This window comes from Calliphora vicina, chromosome 4 (genome assembly GCF_958450345.1).
Source record: "Calliphora vicina chromosome 4, idCalVici1.1, whole genome shotgun sequence".
NCBI classification, from domain to species: Eukaryota; Metazoa; Arthropoda; class Insecta; order Diptera; family Calliphoridae; genus Calliphora; species Calliphora vicina.
The window spans coordinates 9,671,744-9,694,277 of NC_088783.1; the positions used below are offsets into that span (position 1 = coordinate 9,671,744).

General features: G+C 30.3%; 1 protein-coding gene across 2 annotated transcripts in view; it reads left to right on the plus strand.

Annotated features, from left to right (window-relative positions):
* The window catches only part of if (inflated), a 92,497-nt gene that overhangs the window by 35,774 nt on the left and 34,189 nt on the right, over positions 1 to 22,534 (plus strand). For both annotated transcript variants that reach the window (XM_065510416.1, XM_065510417.1), the window contains exon 3: positions 13,658 to 13,782. In XM_065510416.1, the coding sequence (XP_065366488.1) occupies positions 13,658 to 13,782 (125 nt within the window). The remainder of the gene's footprint in view (positions 1 to 13,657; positions 13,783 to 22,534) is intronic.

The window sequence follows — 22,534 nt, forward strand, 5'->3', positions numbered from 1 at the left end:
TATATATATAATAACAAACAAAGCTTTATTTGTATGTATATATGTATGTGTTTTTTTTGTCAATCTTCAGCAATGCGAATTTATATACCAGGTGTATGTTTGTATGTATATATGTATGTGTTTCTTTGTCAATCTTCAGCAATGCGAATTTATATACCAGGTGGTGTCGATTCTACAATAAGTACAACATTTACAAAAACCACTTGCAATTTGTTTTTGTTTATGTGGTTTAAGCTGTCAAAGTTTGCCTGTTGTTTTTGTTACTTTTACGTTTGTTGTAGCATTCGCCGCAACAATCATTGGATAATTGACAGCTCAAACATCAAAACAACATTATCAACACCACCTAGTATATAAATTCGCCTTGAGAGAGAGCTTTTTATAATGTGTTCTCAAAAGAGCAACTCTCTCACGCGTACACAGAACCAGTGTTGCTATATATTTTTTGAAGAAAACTTTTTATTTCTAAGTACATACTAAAATTACAAAACCCAATTCGTACATATATGTAATCAAACTGAGATAATTTATGTGAATTTAGTGCTGGAGACGCTTTCAATATATTCAAATCAATCTCTATCTACTATCATTTTGAAATCATCGGTTCAACTTATTGATATCAATTTTACAAAAAAAACTTTTTTTGTTAAAATAAAACTTTTTGCGTCTCAAAAACCTTGCTAAAAAGGGAAAACTTGACATATGGTAACACTGCACAGAACACATATTGTACAAAAACAACAACCACGTTGTTTGAGCACGTTGCTTTTGCGCTTATTTCATTTTTGTTGTTGTTTGTTGCTATTGTCAACAAATAATTGAGCAACGCAACCACTCCCAGCAAGGCGAATCGATAGAAGGTGACGACAGAACTACAACATGTACAAAAACAACAGGTACTTTGTTTTTGTTAAAAGATAGTCGAACTGTCAAAGTTGCCTGTTGTTGTTTTTGCTTTTGGGTTTGTTGTATTTTTCGCCACAACAATCACAAGTGAATTGACAGTTCACTTGTCTAAACAATTCGCCTTGACTCCCATATTGTTATTCTATTTTTTTAGCCGTTTTTAAACATGAAAGTAAATAACAAACATTTCAGAAAAAGCTTTTTGTTCGATTGTTGTGTTTAATTCTTTTAATACCCTTCATCATAAGTGGCAAGGCTATATACATATGTATATGTAAGATTGTCATTCCGTTTGCAATTTCTATAAAATTTTATGAAATTTCAACTAATTATGTAAACGATTCTATATTGGATTTGCTGTTACGGTTCCATATGTGTTCTCCTATTTTAAGATTTACTTTTAATCTTATATACAGGGATGGAAAATTATATTTTTGTTCCGTATTAAAATAGTATTAAAAAATTACTTTCTTCATCACCAGAGTACTTAAAATTTTAATATTACTGTAGCTTTATGCTGTAAACAGTCGTCTGTTATCACAAAATTGTCTATAGAAAGTGCTGTTGAATACGAGATTTTCTATAGAAAATGCTTTATAATAGACAAGATTTTTAAAGAAAATGCTGTTTTTCATACGATTTTCTATAGAAAATACTGTTATACACAACATGTCCAAAAAATATAGTTATAGACAAGATTTTCTATAGACAATTATTTTATTTTCTATAGAAAAATGTTACACTCAAGATTTTCAACAGAAAGTATAGTTATACTTAAGATTTTCTACAGCAAATATTGTTATACATAAGATTGTTTATAGAAAATATTGTTCTACGCAAGATTTTCTATAGAAAATATTGTTCTACACAAGATTTTCTATAGAAAATATTGTTCTACACAAGATTTTCTATAGAAAATATTGTTCTACACAAGATTTTCTAAAGAAAATATTGTTCTACACAAGATTTTCTATAGAAAATATTGTTCTACACAAGATTTTCTATAGAAAATATTGTTCTACACAAGATTTTCTATAGAAAATATTGTTCTACACAAGATTTTCTATAGAAAATATTGTTCTACACAAGATTTTCTATAGAAAATATTGTTCTACACAAGATTTTCTATAGAAAATATTGTTCTATACAAGATTTTCTATAGAAAATATTGTTCTATACAAGATTTTCTATAGAAAATATTGTTCTATACAAGATTTTCTATAGAAAATATTGTTCTATACAAGATTTTCTATAGAAAATATTGTTCTATATAAGATTTTCTATAGAAAATATAGTTCTATACAAGATTTTCTATAGAAAATATAGTTCTATACAAGATTTTCTATAGAAAATATTGTTCTATACAAGATTTTCTATAGAAAATATTGTTCTAAACAAGATTTTCTATAGAAAATATAGTTCTATACAAGATTTTCTATAGAAAATATAGTTCTATACAAGATTTTCTATAGAAAATATAGTTCTATACAAGATTTTCTATAGAAAATATTGTTCTATACAAGATTTTCTATAGAAAATATTGTTCTAAACAAGATTTTCTATAGAAAATATTGTTCTATACAAGATTTTCTATAGAAAATATTGTTCTATACAAGATTTTCTATAGAAAATATTGTTCTATACAAGATTTTCTATAGAAAATATTGTTCTATACAAGATTTTCTATAGAAAATATTGTTCTATACAAGATTTTCTATAGAAAATATTGTTCTATACAAGATTTTCTATAGAAAATATTGTTCTATACAAGATTTTCTATAGAAAATGTTGTTCTACACAATATTTTCTACAGAAAATGTTGTTCTACGCAATATTTTCTACAGAAAATGTTGTTCTACACAATATTTTCTACAGAAAATGTTGTTCTACACAATATTTTCTACAGAAAATGTTGTTCTACACAATATTTTCTACAGAAAATGTTGTTCTACACAATATTTTCTACAGAAAATGTTGTTCTATACAAGATTTTCTATAGAAAATATTGTTCTATACAAGATTTTCTATAGAAAATATTGTTCTATACAAGATTTTCTATAGAAAATATTGTTCTATACAAGATTTTCTATAGAAAATATTGTTCTATACAAGATTTTCTATAGAAAATATTGTTCTATACAAGATTTTCTATAGAAAATATTGTTCTATACAAGATTTTCTATAGAAAATATTGTTCTATACAAGATTTTCTATAGAAAATATTGTTCTATACAAGATTTTCTATAGAAAATATTGTTCTATACAAGATTTTCTATAGAAAATATTGTTCTATACAAGATTTTCTATAGAAAATATTGTTCTATACAAGATTTTCTATAGAAAATATTGTTCTATACAAGATTTTCTATAGAAAATATTGTTCTATACAAGATTTTCTATAGAAAATATTGTTCTATACAAGATTTTCTATAGAAAATATTGTTCTATACAAGATTTTCTATAGAAAATATTGTTCTATACAAGATTTTCTATAGAAAATATTGTTCTATACAAGATTTTCTATAGAAAATATTGTTCTATACAAGATTTTCTATAGAAAATATTGTTCTATACAAGATTTTCTATAGAAAATATTGTTCTATACAAGATTTTCTATAGAAAATATTGTTCTATACAAGATTTTCTATAGAAAATATTGTTCTATAACAATATTTTCTATAGAAAATCTTGTATAGAACAATATTTTCTATAGAAAATCTTGTATAGAACAATATTGTTCTATACAAGATAGAAAATATTGTTCTATACAAGATTTTCTATAGAAAATATTGTTCTATACAAGATTTTCTATAGAAAATATTGTTCTATACAAGATTTTCTATAGAAAATATTGTTATAGACAAGATTTTCTACAGAAAATATTGTTATAGACAAGATTTTCTACAGAAAATGTTGTTCTACACAAGATTTTCTATAGAAAATGTTGTTCTACACAAGATTTTCTACAGAAAATGTTGTTCTACACAAGATTTTCTATAGAAAATGTTGTTCTACACAATATTTTCTACAGAAAATGTTGTTCTACACAATATTTTCTACAGAAAATGTTGTTCTACACAATATTTTCTACAGAAAATGTTGTTCTACACAATATTTTCTACAGAAAATGTTGTTCTACACAATATTTTCTACAGAAAATGTTGTTCTACACAATATTTTCTACAGAAAATGTTGTTCTACACAAGATTTTCTATAGAAAATATTGTTCTATACAAGATTTTCTATAGAAAATATTGTTCTATACAAGATTTTCTATAGAAAATATTGTTCTATACAAGATTTTCTATAGAAAATATTGTTCTATACAAGATTTTCTATAGAAAATATTGTTCTATACAAGATTTTCTATAGAAAATATTGTTCTATACAAGATTTTCTATAGAAAATATTGTTCTATACAAGATTTTCTATAGAAAATATTGTTCTATACAAGATTTTCTATAGAAAATATTGTTCTATACAAGATTTTCTATAGAAAATATTGTTCTATACAAGATTTTCTATAGAAAATATTGTTCTATACAAGATTTTCTATAGAAAATATTGTTCTATACAAGATTTTCTATAGAAAATATTGTTCTATACAAGATTTTCTATAGAAAATATTGTTCTATACAAGATTTTCTATAGAAAATATTGTTCTATACAAGATTTTCTATAGAAAATATTGTTCTATACAAGATTTTCTATAGAAAATATTGTTCTATACAAGATTTTCTATAGAAAATATTGTTCTATACAAGATTTTCTATAGAAAATATTGTTCTATACAAGATTTTCTATAGAAAATATTGTTCTATACAAGATTTTCTATAGAAAATATTGTTCTATACAAGATTTTCTATAGAAAATATTGTTCTATACAAGATTTTCTATAGAAAATATTGTTCTATACAAGATTTTCTATAGAAAATATTGTTCTATACAAGATTTTCTATAGAAAATATTGTTCTATACAAGATTTTCTATAGAAAATATTGTTCTATACAAGATTTTCTACAGAAAATGTTGTTCTACACAATATTTTCTACAGAAAATGTTGTTCTACACAATATTTTCTACAGAAAATGTTGTTCTACACAATATTTTCTACAGAAAATGTTGTTCTACACAATATTTTCTACAGAAAATGTTGTTCTACACAATATTTTCTACAGAAAATGTTGTTCTACACAAGATTTTCTATAGAAAATATTGTTATAGACAAGATTTTCTACAGAAAATATTGTTATACTCAAGATTTTCTACAGAAAATGTTAAGATTTTCTACAGAAAATGTTAAGATTTTCTACAGAAAATGTTAAGATTTTCTACAGAAAATGTTAAGATTTTCTACAGAAAATGTTAAGATTTTCTACAGAAAATGTTAAGATTTTCTACAGAAAATGTTAAGATTTTCTACAGAAAATGTTAAGATTTTCTACAGAAAATGTTAAGATTTTCTACAGAAAATGTTGTTCTACACAAGATTTTCTACAGAAAATGTTGTTCTACACAAGATTTTGACCTATATCTGTATTATGGATATCTAATGATAGATATTTTAAAGACCTTTGCAACGACGTATATCAGATTATAGTAAGTTGGACCTACAATGGGTCAAAAATCGAAAAAATATTTTTTAACCCAAATTTTTTTTTTCACTAAATTTAAAAAAAAAAATTAAAAAACAATTTCGAAAAAAAAATTCCAAAAAATTGGAAAAATAAAATTGTATTTGTGTTTATCTAAAAATATTTAAAATTTTTATTTTAAAGTATAATTTGGTGAAGGGTATTTAAGATTCGGCACAGCCGAATATAGCTCTCTTACTTGTTTTAGTCCAATTTTCTCAATCTCTGGTTATCGTTTTTCGTAATGATATACTTTGAATTAATACAATTTTCGTATGAGTACTGTCAGTATATCGTCACGATAAAAAATAACCAGAGATTGAGAAAATGCGGTTTAGAGTAATAATTTAGCTATGAAAAGTACTCCCCTATGTAGTGGGAATTTTAAAACTCCCAACATATATTCAAAATTGTAATTTAGATCTCAATACCTATACGGATTCACAAAATATGGACTCAAAATTATACCACGGTTATAGGATAATAGCAAAATATATTAAAAGATACGATTGAATATCCATCAAAATACTGAGTCACTAACAGCGACAGACAGTTTTTGTTTTTGAAACCTAGGTTTCCATTGTTTTCTCAATACATTGTTTTTCAATTGTGACCTATTAATTGAATATTTGGAAATGTTTCTCATGTATTGTCACTCACTGTATGTACTTCACATTGGGATTCAGGGTTCTGCAAAATATATTAAAAAAATTTAATCTAGTTCCCAAAATCTAAGACATTTATTAAAAATATTTTAATAAATAATCATCACAATCAATTTTTAATTTTATAAAACAAAATTTTTTACAAAATTTGTTTTATAAACCTGTGATAAATTTAAAAATTGATTATGAATAATGCCTTTAATCCTTACCTTGTTTTAATATGACGAAATCTCTGAAAAACAGAAATGGAAAAAAATAAGCTACAATTAATTTTAATTAAACTGTATTAACTGTCAACAAACAAAGCAATAAATAGATAAATGTTTTGCCGTTTGTCAGTTTGTCTATTTTTATTAATAAAAATCTATTTAAAATCCCATTTAAGCACATCATCATTCATTTAATTTATTAATAAAACACTTCAGAAAAAACCATGAACCCCTATTCATGGTAACAACAACAATAATAATCATTAAATACTCAATACTTGAACTCTTCTCTTAACTTCAAAATTTCGACAAAAGGGTGCTGCTCTGCCCATTCGTTCTGTGAGTCTGTTGTATTGATATGATGGTTTTTTCGCAATACTTTTAATAAAACTAAATTGAAATTAAAAAATGACATCTGTCAAGAGCACACAATAACCATTAAAAGTATTTAACAAAAAAAAAAAAGAAAAGTTTTTATGGAATTTACAAAAGAACGCCTGGCCTTTGAAGATATTTACTAAAGGCTGTAGAGAAACCCTTATTTAAATATAAAATCTGTTTCAAATTCTAAAATTGTTTGCTTTTAAAATTTGCCAATTTTTTTTTCGAACATATGGTCAAGTATTTAATAAATAAACAAATGTTTAAATACATTTTTTATTGGTTTTTTTGTTGGTTTTATAAACAATTTATGTTCAATGTCTATGGCTGGAAAAAAAAACCTGACGTCATATTTGAAAAATTAACATGATCAGTGATTCAAAAAATTAACAAGTAGTTGGCTTCCATATATGAAATAAATAAAATTATTAATAAATTATTACCTCATACAAAAGAAAAAAATAAAAACAAATAAAAATTATTTAAATGTTTATTGTATGATAAATAGTATTTTTTAGATAAATAACAATTTGTTTTAGAATTTGTATAAATTTATTTGGTAAAAAGTTATAATTACTTAAATTTATGAATAGACTGCTAACCATAATCAGAAAAGTTTTAATAATAGTAATGACATTTTAAGGAAAATAAAGAATTCTTAAGTTTTTTGACATTTTATTATTTATTATTAAGTATTGTTTAAAAATAGTTTTAAATTGCAGCTAAAAATATCAAACTTAAGCATTAAGTTTGATATTTTTAGCAGGGTATTTGACGCACATTGGCGCCCGTAGAACAAGTGATGTTGCAAAAAAAAAAAAAAATATTGAATACTTTTTTCAACAATGTCCAAATGTCCAACAATTTCAAATATGCTACTCTTATTACAATCAGATTTTTGGTTCAGAAGATATAGCCCTTCAAAGTTGACTGAACATTTTTAGGTAATATGATTCGCTTTCAGATACAATATCTCGAAAACTAGGTAACGGATCGTCTTTATTTTGGATTTTATTAATAGATCTATTTATTAAGAAATTAATAAAATTGTACTGTTTGAATTTTTTTTCATGAAATCCAGTTATAGCTTCCATATGTATTATGCACTTATCTTAAATGTGCAGGTATGAACAATGCACTTAAATTAACGAATTTTTATGGAGTTTGGTAAATAAATATAGAAAGCACAAGTTTTGTGCACTTATATGCAAAATGCTCTTAAGTGAAAGGCAGGTAAGTCAAAACTACTGTACCATAAGTAGGCACCTAAAAGCCCTAGAACCCCTTTCAAACACTCATTTCATAGGTTGATCAATTATCTATCATGTGCGTTTTAAATTTTTTGATTATCTCATTTTGTTCCAAAGTTATGATTTTTGCAACGAAAAAATTCAAATGGCGCCACTGTGCGACGGAGAAGCCTCTCAAGAGCGAAGTTTCTCGGCAACGAGTATATCGAATAATTTTCGAGAATCGGGAACAAATTCCAGAATTTCTTTACAAAATGTCAGTCAAATCAATCAAATCATTTCAAAAAAATTCTTTAGCTTCATTCAAAGCTTTTATCTTGGTAATCGATTGAAAAACCTATGATTTCAAATTTCAACTATAAAACTAATATTTAAATGCTGTTTATTTAATTAAAATACCTTCAATATAAATATTTCATAACATTCAAAATTATTAGGAAAATTCGAAATGAATTATTGAACAATTTACACATGAAAATGTTATTGAAAAACTACTTCATAAATAAATATTTCTTTTTCCAATTTCTATTGAGCAAAACAATATAAAAAAAATTACAAGTTCGTAGAATTTTAAATTTAAATTTGTAAGCAAAAAGAACAAATAAACAAAGTGCCACAGTTTTACAAGTTTGTTTATCAAATGGGGTATCTGTAAAATACAACTGCACACGATCTATTTGGAATGTAACTGTAACAATATATGCATATGGAACAAGTAGGTATATATAGTTGTTATTGTTTATACAAATACACTTGATTGTATACAAAAATTTCCAATTTACATGATGTTCAATTATTTATTGCAAAATTCTGTGCGTACACGTAATTGTTTACTAGAGGAGTGTAAAATAATTAATTGAAAAATAAAACTAGAACACAGAATTCCAAAAAAAAATCTATATAAAAAATCAAAAGTACTTATATCAAGATATAGACATAGAGATAATGTAAGAATGAGAGAGAAAACTATAAAAAATATAATTTGTTTGGAAAAAAATAGAAATCAAATTAAATGAATAAAATAATGGAATTTGTTTCAACAAAATTAGAAACAAAATTTGAGAATTTTGGAAATTTTAAAAATTTCTTAAAAATGTTTACGAAATTTGAAGTTGTTTTTTGTAATTTAAGTGAATTGTTGTTTATAAATGAAGTCATTTCAAAAATTTTTTGTAGTTTACTAAAGTAATTAATACAATGAGTAATAATATTTTGAATATTTAATTGAATATTCTAAGAAAGTTTGTTAATATGTATTATTATACATATATTTATTAATTACTTCATTCTGTTTATTGTTTTTATTAAATTAAATGAGTAATTTCATTATGTATTTCAATCCACCAAAAGTTTAAACAAATAGCTAAATTTTTGGGCCAATAATATAAAAAAATAGTTTTTTTTTGGGAGGGTATGACTCATTGTTATTTCTTCATTGTTATTTTAATTATATTTGTATTTTTTGTTTAATTTAATTTTTTTGTATCAAATAAAACAAAATTTATGTGAAATAAACGCGTGGCATTAACGCCTTGTCCCCAAATCCCATACAATCAGTAAAATGATTTGAAAATTTCGCACAAATAAACTCAAAATTGTTTTTATTTTTCTTTTTGCATAAACAAAAATTTGTTGTTGTTTAAAAAAATAAAAGAAAAAAATCAAACAGTGACGATAATAAATTTCTAATATTGGCAGTATTTCAAGACTGGTATTGTTGTTTCTTTAAGATTTTTTTTGAAAAATATTTTTTTTTTTTAATTTCCTTTATGATTAATCTTTGAACAAAACTTTAGTGTTTTTAAAATTATGTTCACAGTTTGTAAATTTTTTGTAATAAATTCAAAAGAAATTTAAAGTTTTTAAATATTTAAGCGATAATACTTAACTAACTTTAAATATGATGAAAGCAATTTATTAAAAAAAATTTGATTTATCATATTTGCGTCAGGGTTATTCTTAGAGATGTCATTTAACCTAGAATGACATAATAAAGCCAGTATTCGACAGTGCTGAATCATATGCACAATTTTAAACATATTCCTGTATAAATTTTAAATAAAAAATCAAGCTAGTTGTGGTTTCAGCTTATTATAAGCCGATTTTCCTGATTTTCAGTAGCAAATATCTCATGAGCATATTTTAACCAACACACGGACATCGCTTAATCTATTCCGCTAACTATAATAATCCAAAATATATATACCTTATAGGATCGAAAATGAATACTGACTGTAAGCCAACTAATTGCACTACAAGTTGGTAAAACAATAGTCGGTTTTTCAGCAAAAAGCGGGACAATTTTAAAAATGATAAATGGCGGGATTTTCAAAACTTTCGAGGGCAAAAGATAATAAATTATACCTCAACTATCTTAACACTAGCGGAGTCCACTATTAAGTGCGAATGGTCTTGCATCATTGCAAATGCAAAATTGTAAAGGTTTTTTTGTGTATATATTTTGTTATTGGATTATGGTAAAATTTTGCATTTGCAATGATGCTAGATCATTCCCACTTAATAGTGAACTCCGCTACTGTATTTTTCCCAAATTGTAAATATACGCAATAAATGTTTAAATCCTTTAATAGAGTTAAATTAAAGAATTAAATTTCGTCCAGTATACTTGATTTGGAACTTGATTTGGAAATTTTCCAATAAAAAAATAAAAAAAAATATTGGGAGCCAAAATAACTGCACATCTTTTGAGGCCAATAATGAATCAAGCCAATAGCGGATACTATGTTCCAAAGTGAAGCGTATTGCAGAGAGAATGTGCTGCTTCAATCGAAACAAATAGAATAGGTACTGCAGCATTTCAGACGTCTTTCAACGTGTCTCAGCTTCAATTTGTATTTCCCTGCTTTTGGATGAATCCTGCTTCCTGCAAACGTTTTGAAATTGCTGACTCTGTAGTTCCAAATGAGCAATTCTTGGGTATTTTAGTCACGGAAAACCCGCTAGAAGATGGACATAATGATTTTTAATTATTCAGAGACGATTGATCATTAAGAAATAACTGGTAAAGTGTACGGACTCTTTTCTGAATAAATATTTTCTCACGGGAAATACATACATATCAGTAGCACTAATTGTTTAAATTTTTAGATTTAGAAAATCCAAAAAAGCGGGAATTACGAATCCCGAGCGGGACGCGGGATTTCATCATTAAAAGCGGGACAATCCCGCGAAAATTGGGACAATCGGTAACCCTAGCATTAGATGTCTTTCTAGGTTATAAATATATTTAATTTTTAAACATTATGACTTCATTTGACGTTATACAAATCATGTGTATCATGTATATTTTATTTATCTATATGATGAATCTTTGTAATATTCCCAAAATAACTTGCTTATCTAAACGTATTATTTATTTACTTTTGTTTATTTTCTCTTTATTTTTATTGCATTAATCACAATTTTATCATATTTAACCAAAAATTATAAAAATTCTTTTATTAGTCAAAAATTTTAATTAAATCCAAGAAAAATAATAATAATACGAATTTCAGTTATATGGTTAATGAACTCGTATTTAAAAAAAACGTAGGGAAAACTAATTTAATATCGTATTTTCCATAAATAAAAAACAAATTTTAAAAAAGTTATTGAAGTGGCAAATACTGTCCCATCCATTATAACCCCCTCGAATATAATGAAATTATTTATTTCTTATAAAGATTAGGAAGGAAACAGAAAAATAATTAAAAAAGAAAATGTTAGTAGAACAGAAAAACTTTCCTAATTCACAATCTCCTATCATTAAGCCACTTGATTCCATAATGAATCAGAATCTATCCCCTGTCTACAAACAAGAATGTCCTCCAGTCCATCGTAGAATCATCTGCGAAGCCATCTAATACATCTATAACATTGCAACCTTAGTTAATGGAAATATTCCATTTCATCGCAAGAAACCTAAAAAGCCAAAGACATTTATAATCCTAGCCCTTATTGATCAGTGACTATATTAGATCACATCAACGAAGTGCTCAGACTGTACTGGTCAAACCCTAACAGAATTTTGGTTGCTGTCATGTGAAGTTTGGACCATATGGCTATTGACACTTTGCAGCACTTTCGGCTTTCTCAGGATCAGTTGGTATCATCCAAGTATCTCTTAAATATTACCCTACTGTAGTGACATAAAAAGTCGAATGGTTCCTTAACCTCCAAATCCAGTCCAGACTTATTAGTCTACGGAGAGCTCGTTGCAGTTCCCTGCTATCTTTGAGTTGACCATATGTCACTTCAAAAACTTCAGCGACACTTCGCAGTCGACATAGATAAACGTAGTCCCTTTATCAATATACTAATCCTAGCCCTTATTGAACTGTAGCCAGATATGATCACAAGAAGTTCTCAGACTGCACTTGTCAAACCAGTTTGGTCCATATGGCTCTTGGCACTTTGCAACCCCTTTGGTCTTTTCTGGATAGGGTGGTATCATCCACATACTTCCCAATAATTACCATACTATAGTGACAGATCGAAGGTTTTATCCCCAACTCCCTTACCTCCAAGTCCAGTGTAGAAACTTGTCTCGTGAAATTGTCCTCATTTTCCTGTACGTTATGAGTCCCTGTACTCAGTACATCCTAATATAGCCCGGAATCGTTTTCAGTCTTCCAGCAGTTGACCATATGACACTTCAAAGCCTTTAGCGGCACATAAAAATTCACATTATGGAACAAGTCCATATAGTCCACTATATGGAACAAGTAGTTGAACTCCTCCTATCTCGTGTCCAAAGCAACCGAATTAGTACAAAATTTGCGTGCAGCCTTCCTGCATTGGCTTCGCTTCACTAGACTCATAGAGTCGTCACTCCAGCCACGTAGATATAATATGATATCCAGAGGCGCTTCTTTTAGCATTACTGATTGATTATTTTCCAATATCTAATGAATATTATGGTTCTAGCCATACGTAAGTATAGTTTTGACATCGACGTACATAAATTCAATTTTCAATACTTGATCGCAGAGCCAAGTTCTTGCCTATGAAATCCCTGCAGTCGTAGTAATCGTTGGGATCTTTTTTGAGTCTTTCCTGGACGTTTCTTCTGCAAGCTAATGGAAAATACCCAAAATACCTCATCTGCTAATTTTATTTCCACTCCTCCGATTTTCGTTATAAATATAAACGTTTCCATCTTTTATCTCCTGGTAAAAAACATTAACTTAGTTAGACCCTGTTAGCCTTGCCTGTTATCCAATATTCGGAAGAAACTTTCCTTTCACCAGTAGTCCGGCGTTGAAGGTTATAAAACTGTTCTTCGATAACCGGTCTTGGAAGCCACATTAATTAATTGTATTTGCTAGTACTCCTGCAAAAGTTTTTATAAAAAAAATCTGCCAAATATAAGGCTTATTTCCTCAACTTTTTGAGCAATTAGATAAAATACTCTAATCCCCATTTTCTCAATATCTGGTTATCGTTCTTCATAACGATAAACCAGTTTATCGTCACGATAAAAAATAACCAGAGATTGAGAAAATGGGGGTAAAAAAACTCAATAAATTGATGTTACCTTATTACTAAATTAAACAATTTTATTATTAACAAATATGTTATAATTGTATTACTTTTTCTTCTTTTCTTTGCAGTTTGGTGGTCGGTGCCCCTAAATTTGATACCTCCTCATATCAAGAAGGTGTTATAGAAGCCGGTGCCGTATTCAATTGCGGAATGAATGATGGTGATTGTAATTTAGTGAAATTTGATTCGTCAAGTAAGTATTTAATAATGTTATTAACAATATTTAAACTAGACATGATAAAATAAAAATGTTAAGAACCAGCATATGCATACATACATACATATTTATTATTAAGTTTATTAAGTCATAAAAAAGAGAAATGCCTACAAACGATTTATTTTGAAAAAAAAAATAAAAAAACTAGAACGAAACAAATCAGTCTCAGGTGGTTTACCATTTGCATAAGCATGAAATAACCAAGATGAATGTATTTTATTAAAAAAAAGAAACAAATTTAAATTTAATTAATTCCCATGCTGGGTGTCTAAACACAACTGCATGATGTGGCTTTTTTCAAAAAGAAGATTTTATGGTTTAGATTTTTCTCTAATTATAGCAACAATTTGTTTAGATTTTTAAGTTTTTTTTAATTTTTCTCTCGATTCACAAGTGAATGACATTTAAGCTTTTGTTGTTGTTGTTGTTGCCTGCTTTGTTTTTGTTCATTGTAAAAGTCAACAAATGTTGGCTAAAATGTCAATGAATGAATGAAAATGTCTTTATTACCGTGAATATGCCACCATTGAATAATGATGATGATCTCTAGAGAGTGACATGATAGGATGATCTTGATAAAATATTTATTTGTTTCAGTTGATTTGTGCTAGCATTTGTACAAATGTTTGGGCGTTTCAATGCTCCAACAACCCACATCCACATACTCCAAAATAAAACAACAAAATAGAAAACCCCAATAGACAAATATTTAGTAGTGACAACTTGTGTTTATTTAACATACCAAACGCAACCAGCCTACGCATTCTATCTTGTATCTATGTATGTATGTATCTCTACCGCATTTAGTTTTTGCCGTTAAGCTTTTTTGTTTTAGGGCAAAACTAGTTCACCTTAAAATATACAGCAACTATTCCAAATAACTCCAGCTAAATTCAATTCAATTTGTTGGCTGCAAACGGAAATTATTTTTATGTTGTAACCAAAACAACACAAACAACAGCAAATTTGTAATAAAATAATTCCTCAACAAGTACGATTGCGTCTCTCTGACTGACTGACTAACTGCAAGTACCTGACCAACAGAGGAGAATGTTTTATTTAATTTTGTTTGTTTTTTGTTTCATATGGAACCAACCAATAGACCAACAACATTTACATTTACGATTTGCCAAGATCATAAAGAAGAATGTTGTTTTCCTTTGTAGATATTTTTATTCATTTACGTTCGTTCGTTCATTCGTTCTTTTATATCAAAAACAGCTAAGAAAAAAAAACTATAAATGTCTATTTCTAAATTCTCTATAAAATAAAAAAAAAAAATGTTGAAAATTACCATATTTCCGCATATGTTATTATTCGTTCATGATGATGATGATGTCTGTTATTTGATTCAGACTAACATTGTGCGTATCTTGTGGAACAGAGGTTCTAAGGAGTAAGTTGCTTTAGAAAATATCAGCATAACTCGCCAAAAATTTCTTAAAAATCAAAAATTCTTAAATTTCACCTTCCATTCTCATTCATGAGAGTAGAGTTTCCAGACATTACTCCCTTCAATGTTGTAAGTAAGAAAAAAGACTTCAGCTGGGAGTTTATTTCACTCACGAACAGTACGATTGTAAAACGAATATGTTGTGCGATTCACTGACGAATCGACCACAAATGAAAATGCTCTCTTGGATTATTGTGTGCGTCACAAACATCTTAGGGTTCAAGCTTCCTAATTTTATCAGAACAGAGTCCATGCAACTGTGATACTATTCTAGCTCTATTGCATAAACGCATTCCAACGATGCTCCAATGAATCAGTAAAGATGGATAGATACACTTCGATAGCGTACAAACTTCACTGCAACACTGGCCGTAAGTAGTAAGAATATCGGAGGTAACGCCGAATCTTTTGCACCGTTTTAATAAATCAAGACTGGGGAACTTTAATCTCTTGATGAACATAGAACATCAAGAGATTTCGGCTCCTTAATATTTATAAAACATAAATACAGATGTAGGAATATGATTCATCGCACTTTAAAATCTATCATATTCGTATGTCCCAATTAAGAGATTGTTACAAGATCCCTATCTCCGACAGTCTTGGAGAAATTAATGCAAATAACAAAGATTTAAAAGGACATGAAGTTTGATATTGAAAGTCATTAAGAAAAATAAGAAATAAAGTTGAAGAATGCAAGGTAACTTTCCTTTGAATTAATCGTGTGCTCATTGGATGGGATCTCAACTCGTATACTGAGATCCTTGAGAAAAGTTATGCCTGACACCAAAGCACCAAGTTTTGATAGAAGTGCACCAATGCACACTTAATGGAAGATCACCATTTTACTATCATAAACACGAGAAAAAGCGACGACACCATCTTTCTGATAGGAAGACTACCCAGTCTCCCATAGAGCGTTCCCTACGATGGTAGTTTTAGAATTGGGTTTTACATTAGCAACCTTCCACAACGTCTGACTAATGGACATAATGACTTCTCCGAGATGGTTAATTGACTTCTTTGAAATTATTGATAATACATTTTGGGCTGCGTGACATGTTCAGCCATCCTGCTGAAACAAAAGATTAATGGGATCGCAATCTCAACTCTTATAGTAAGATTCTTAAGAAAGCTCGATATAAATCAATAGAATCGCGAAAGGGATGATACCATCATTCCGATAGAAAGGCCTATAGCGTTCCCTACGACAGTAGATAGTTTACCATACTTTCCATAGTTTTTCAAAAGTTCGGAACAAATTCCAACTTCAAAAAGTTGCCAAAAAGTCTCCAACATGGCAGATAACTCTACTACTGATCTTAATGTGCAAAAGAATCATTGTTTGGTGTGCTGCGATACATTGTTGAGCCATCCTGCTGAAAAAGGTTGATACCTTCAATTTGAATCCATAAAATTTCGGTGTCCATGACTTTGTAAAGATGGTAGGAGTCGTATAATGCAACGTGGATCATGATCCTTAAGTATATCGGAGATTTCATCTTCGACAAGTTTCAGAGTTCAGCCTAATTGTGAAATCTTCGTTATGCATAAACACAAGCCAGCCAGTGGAAGCCGGGTTCATAATATTTCATTCCCACCAACTCTGTTCCTTTGCATAACAGTGTGACAAACAAAACCGATTCACGAATAAGCGAATCCATCTTTCGAATATCCACCAGCAATAGATTCGTCAAGACGTGCAGAAACGGAATGCAATGACAGAGTAGTCTTCTACCGACTCTTCCTCGTTCTCATCATCAAAACTTCTACAGAAATCGTTTAAAGTTTAATACAATCTCCTCGTATGCAGACCTATCGAACAGTGCCCTGTCAACACAGCTATTAGAATCCTTGGACGCTCAGGTGATCTGTGACAGTCTTATATGGGCCATATAACCTTCAAAGTCATAGAAGACCATCTGGTCTCTATCTAATGTTTCTGGTGTATAAATGATTTGTATCAAAAAAGCGGAATTCCTTGTCTTACAGACGAAAATACGTTTCGGGAATGATCGCAACGTTAATGTCTTGTATGTCAGCACGAACGACGCAGCACCTAGATTAGCTCCAGGTTGGAATGACTCGTCATCTCATTAAGAGACAACCAGCATTCATAAACATTAGAAAGAGATTTAATTACAGATCGGCACATATTAGGATATTGGCACCCAATCTCCTATTAATGGCCGAGATTTCAGACTAAATTACGCTCCTTTTATGCGGCAGCATGAAACTCACCCTATTAAGAAAGCGGATAATGTAAAAGCCAACACCTACTGCAGGCGCAGGCTAAGATCCATCAAGGGGACACATTATGTACTTCCTAAGATGGCTCTTTAGTGAGCGATGCAGAAAACTTTCTATCATGGAAGGCTGTAGATGTGAAATAATTAACATTGACAGGAATGTTAGTGAAACATTACAAAATGAACACATGTGCATTATTTCCATGATTCCATAACCTTGCAATACTAAGCCTGATCGATCTAGAGCCAACTGTTTGGCCAAAAGGCCAGCCAGCAGCCAGTAAATCATAACATATCTTTGGCGTAGCGCATCCGTACACAAATTTTATCACCTACCCAATATAATAAAAATATTACCGCTAATTCCTGCAACTTCTCCAATTGCTCTTTCCCACAAAGTATTTAATACATTTAAATTCAATTCCTTTCAACATTATTTTCCCATTCAAATTCCTGTCAACATACAAATTTCATTCCTTAAAATTCTGCAAAACCAAAAAAAAAAATCACTCAATTGATGCTCCACCATATTTAGCCACATAAAACATGTTGGCCATACACTTTGGAAAAACACATTTTGTGGTTCGTTCTTTCTTCTTCTTTTTTTTTGCAAAAAGCTGTTGTTTGATTTTGCAAACCGTAACAATAAAAAAACAAATTGTGGCAAGTTTTTTTTACCACAAACTGTTTCCTTCAGCTTCTTCTTCTCCTTTCTTTTTTATTTATTTATATTTTTTTGTTGCTCTTAGCGGCCTGTGTGCGGATGTGCAAATAAAATTATACGCTTGTTTGCTGGATGTTTGTAAATTTTGTGGCTAATGCGCGATTGATGATGAAAGCCCGCGCGTGCGCTTCACCAACAAAAAATAACCAGACCACAGAACGTACCACAGTAAAGTACCATGCAAAGTGAATGTATGACTGGGGCGGGTTGGATGGATGGGGTTTGTGTAAACGCACAGAACCACATGAAAGAATCAGCAGCAAAACATTTGCTATTTTAAAGAGGAGAATTTTACTCGCACAACAACTACTTATGTACAAGAAAGAAGTACTCGATGTAGTACTAAGTTTGAAAGAATTAAAAAGTCTTGTTGTTTGCATATTGATTCGCATGCCTAAGTAAATGTGTAAATATGGGTATTTCCATAGGAATCAAACAAATCTGAAAAGAAGTTTCAAAATAATAGTTAATATTAAAGAAAACAGAATTAAGGGATAAAAAAGTTACAGATATTTTTCTGGAGGAATTTTAACCAACCACGAAAGTCCTGAATTCCGGACTTATAAAATTAAGAATAAAATATGCAAAATTTCCTCTAAAGGCTAAAAAAATAAATAAAATAGCGAAATTCCAGGTGTAAGAACAATTAGGGAACTATTTCTGTCATTTCATAAATAAATTGAATTCAAATATCTATGAAACGCCACCTATATTTCTCTTTAGGGACACAAATAAACAAAAAAGAGCCTAAAGGAGAGAAATAGAAAAATAAAATACCAAAGTAAATAATAAAAAAAAATGTGCGTAAAATGTAAATTTATGCAGAACATCTTGTCTACAGCCGTGAAGACTGCAGTAAATGTTTATGGTTGTGTCTATGGAAGATAATAATGATGATGATGATGGCTCCATATATGATTTTCCGCAAGCACTTTGTATGAGTAGCATGCAAAATAGTTTACATTTTCCACACCACCACCATCTCCCAACCACCACCATACCCGTCACGATCGACAACATCAAACACATCACACACAACCAGCAAATACAAAACCATAAATTTAATAATGATCGAGCGAGTGCATCATCACTATCTTAGGAGGTATTACCACCACTAGTTGTGCTACTACATATAAAAGAAAGAACATGGAACATTCATTCTCTTTGCTAAAGTCAATGTCTACAATAGTTTGTGAGTTGTTGTTTCCTATTTATTTATTCTTCTTCTTTTTTTTTGTTCTCATGATAATGGTCATGTTCATGAAGTGCTATAAATACGCTAATTCATGGTTATTACTCGGTGGGTAATAGTCAACATATTTATGGTTTTGTTAAATGAAAAAAGAGTAAGAAAGAGATGATCAACGTCAGCCACTGCTGCCTGGTTTAAGGCGAGATAAATAAACAAGAGCCTAAGCAGTGTAGTATAGATCGGTTCCACAAAAAGCGTGTGAGGTAGTAAAAGAGGGTTTATAAAGGAACATTTGGGGAAATATGGACGATTTTCCTTTAGTTTATCAATATATATATTTGAAATAAATTATATTTATTTAGAATATCAGAGGTGTTTGATGACTAGGCTCTAGATCCGAAACAGCATTTATCTTGGGCATTTATAGTTAGGCGAGTGAGATCCGAAGAATTTATATTGTCGGATTAAATCTACAAGCCGAGAGCCGAACTCCCGGGGAATTTTTTATTCATAATTGGGCTGATAGTAGTCGGGCGGAGCAAGGTGTGGACTATAAGGCGGGTTAGACAAAACTTCCCAATCATTTATTTCTAAATAGTTTTTAAAAGGTATTGCAACATGTGGCCTAGCGTTGACATGATGGAATATTACGGTTTCATGTCCGGCCGCATATTCTGGATGTTCTTCGGCCAATGCTAGCTTCAAATGAATCAGTTGCGTTCGTTACAGGTTGTTGTTGCTGCAGCAGCGTGAAAAATTTTACAATATTTTATCTGGGGGTTCTGCAATATCAAGTCCAAGAAATTGTGCTACTTCTGCTGGATGGGTCTATAAATCTAATGGACGTAGTGAAGTAGGGCTTGCTGGAGAGTTGAAAATGTGGAGGGTATCATGAGGACCCTGACCTGGCACGGTCTATGCGGGACCAAAAGGCATTAAGCCTGTTGCTCTATCCTGATCTTAGTTGTGCCAGAACGAATCTTGTTTTACGCGGCATCTTCTTCTTGGCATCTGCTATCGGTGGTGGGTGACCTCCAAGTACGACATTCATACGGTATCCTGCTACCGCCGAATTGATGGCGTCTCTGTGAATGTCGTTCAAAGCTGTCATATACGAGCTGCGATCCAATGGATCCTGTACATAACTCTGTATGCTCTCCTCGTATTTTCTAAGGTCCTGTCTGACATGCCTTGGGGGAGACTCCAACTGTGTGATGTTGAATTTTGGATGACTCCTCCGGTAACATCCCAGAAAGAACTGTTGAGTCAGCATCGTGTTATGTTCCTTAACCGCAACAGGTTCTCTGTGATGGTCTGATCAGATTTCAGCAGCTCATAATAGATAGAACCATTTTGGTCCTACCAAATAAATAGCCATGGATATTTGGCTTTGGTGTCGATTGGGCTGGTTGGCCGTGCTTCACATTCGATCTCTTACACTTCGGGTTATCGTAATGGATCCATTCTTCATCGCAAGTTATGATTCGGTGCAAAAATGATTTTCTTTTATAGCGTTCAAACAGCATTTCAGATATACAAAGTCTTCTTTCAAGGTATCTATGCTTCAATTCAGATTCCCTGCTTTAGAATGAATCCTGCGGCTTGCAAACGTTTTCAAACTGCTGATTGAGTAGCTCCCAATGATTTTGCAAGCTCTTGGTGAGTTTTACATCAATCTTCATGGACCAACAATTCTTGATCTTCAAACTTGTTTGTCTGGCCTGGGCGATCTTTGTCTTCCGCGTCAAAATCACAACTATGTAATTGGATAATTTATTTATTTAAATTTCTGTTCTGTTCTCATATATATATTTTAGCCCTCCCCATTGAGAGAACTTTGTCTCTACGGCTCTGACGAACACGATAAGATCGTGTCAAACATTAACACTTTTTGTTGCTGTTGCTTTCGCTTTAAAAAACTTTATACAAACAGAAGCGTAAGCAAATTAATGGTTAAATTGTGGACAACAAATCAAGTGAAGCTAAAATTTTAACGACAGTAAAAGCGGTTTCAGGCAAAAAAAAACACTGGGGAAAAAAAGATGAATGTGTTAATGAATGCAAAATTGACTGCATTTAAGTAACTGACAACAAACCAACATTCACACTCCAATACCACCATCATAATTTGCTTACACACTCTCTCGCACAATCACACCTAGGGCAGCAGGGATGGGCTGCAAGGGATTTTAAATTTTGTTAAGGAAGGTACCATTTTTTGACTTTTCCTTAAGCAAACACTTTGATTTACTTGTAAAAGTATTTTTCTGGCAACTGAAACGCAACTACTCTCTATTTTTAGGGTTTTATTTTACACAATAAAATCACTAAATAGTAAAAAGTGCTAAAAGTACCTAATAACAGTAGACTTTCAATAAGAGCTTCGGTACCATCTCTGCTTTTAAGCACCTATACTCGTACAACAAGCAGAGAATACGTCTCAATGATCATGGTAATCATGACCAACAAACATGTAAACGGTGTGATTATTATGATGGTTCACGCTGAGCAGGGTGCTAGTTTCTACAACCAAAGGCTTGTTAAGTCAAATCAATAAGAAAAAGTAGAAAAAGTGGATAAATGAATGAATGATCCTAATAAATGTTGGTGATCAATTGATCAATGAATTAGCATGTTTCACCATTAGTTCCATTTGTCACTGAGAATGAGTGTAAGAAAATAATATAACATATATGTATGTATGTTTTTACTCTCTCATTATTTGTTGGTTACATTGACGTGATTTGACTGATTAACTTCGAAAAGCCGCCACTACAAATAAGCATCGTGACAACGTGGTCATCATTATAGCCGCCGTCATTGCGTTCGTTCGACGCCGTCTCCATCGTTGCTGTCATCATTGTGTTGACGTCGTCATTGTCTTTTCAACTACAAATAAAATACATGGTTGATTTGTATGTAAATAGTTGTTTAAGTGATAATAACAGCATTCGTCATTTGTTCAGGCGTTTTGACTTTTCAGCCAATTGAATTTCAATTCACGAGTTTATTTAAAGCGGAAGCCGTTTGCCCATCCATCCAGCCAGCCATCCAGCCATCCCATTTAGGAAGTATGAGTAGTCAACAGCAACGACTCTAAGTGCTGGCGG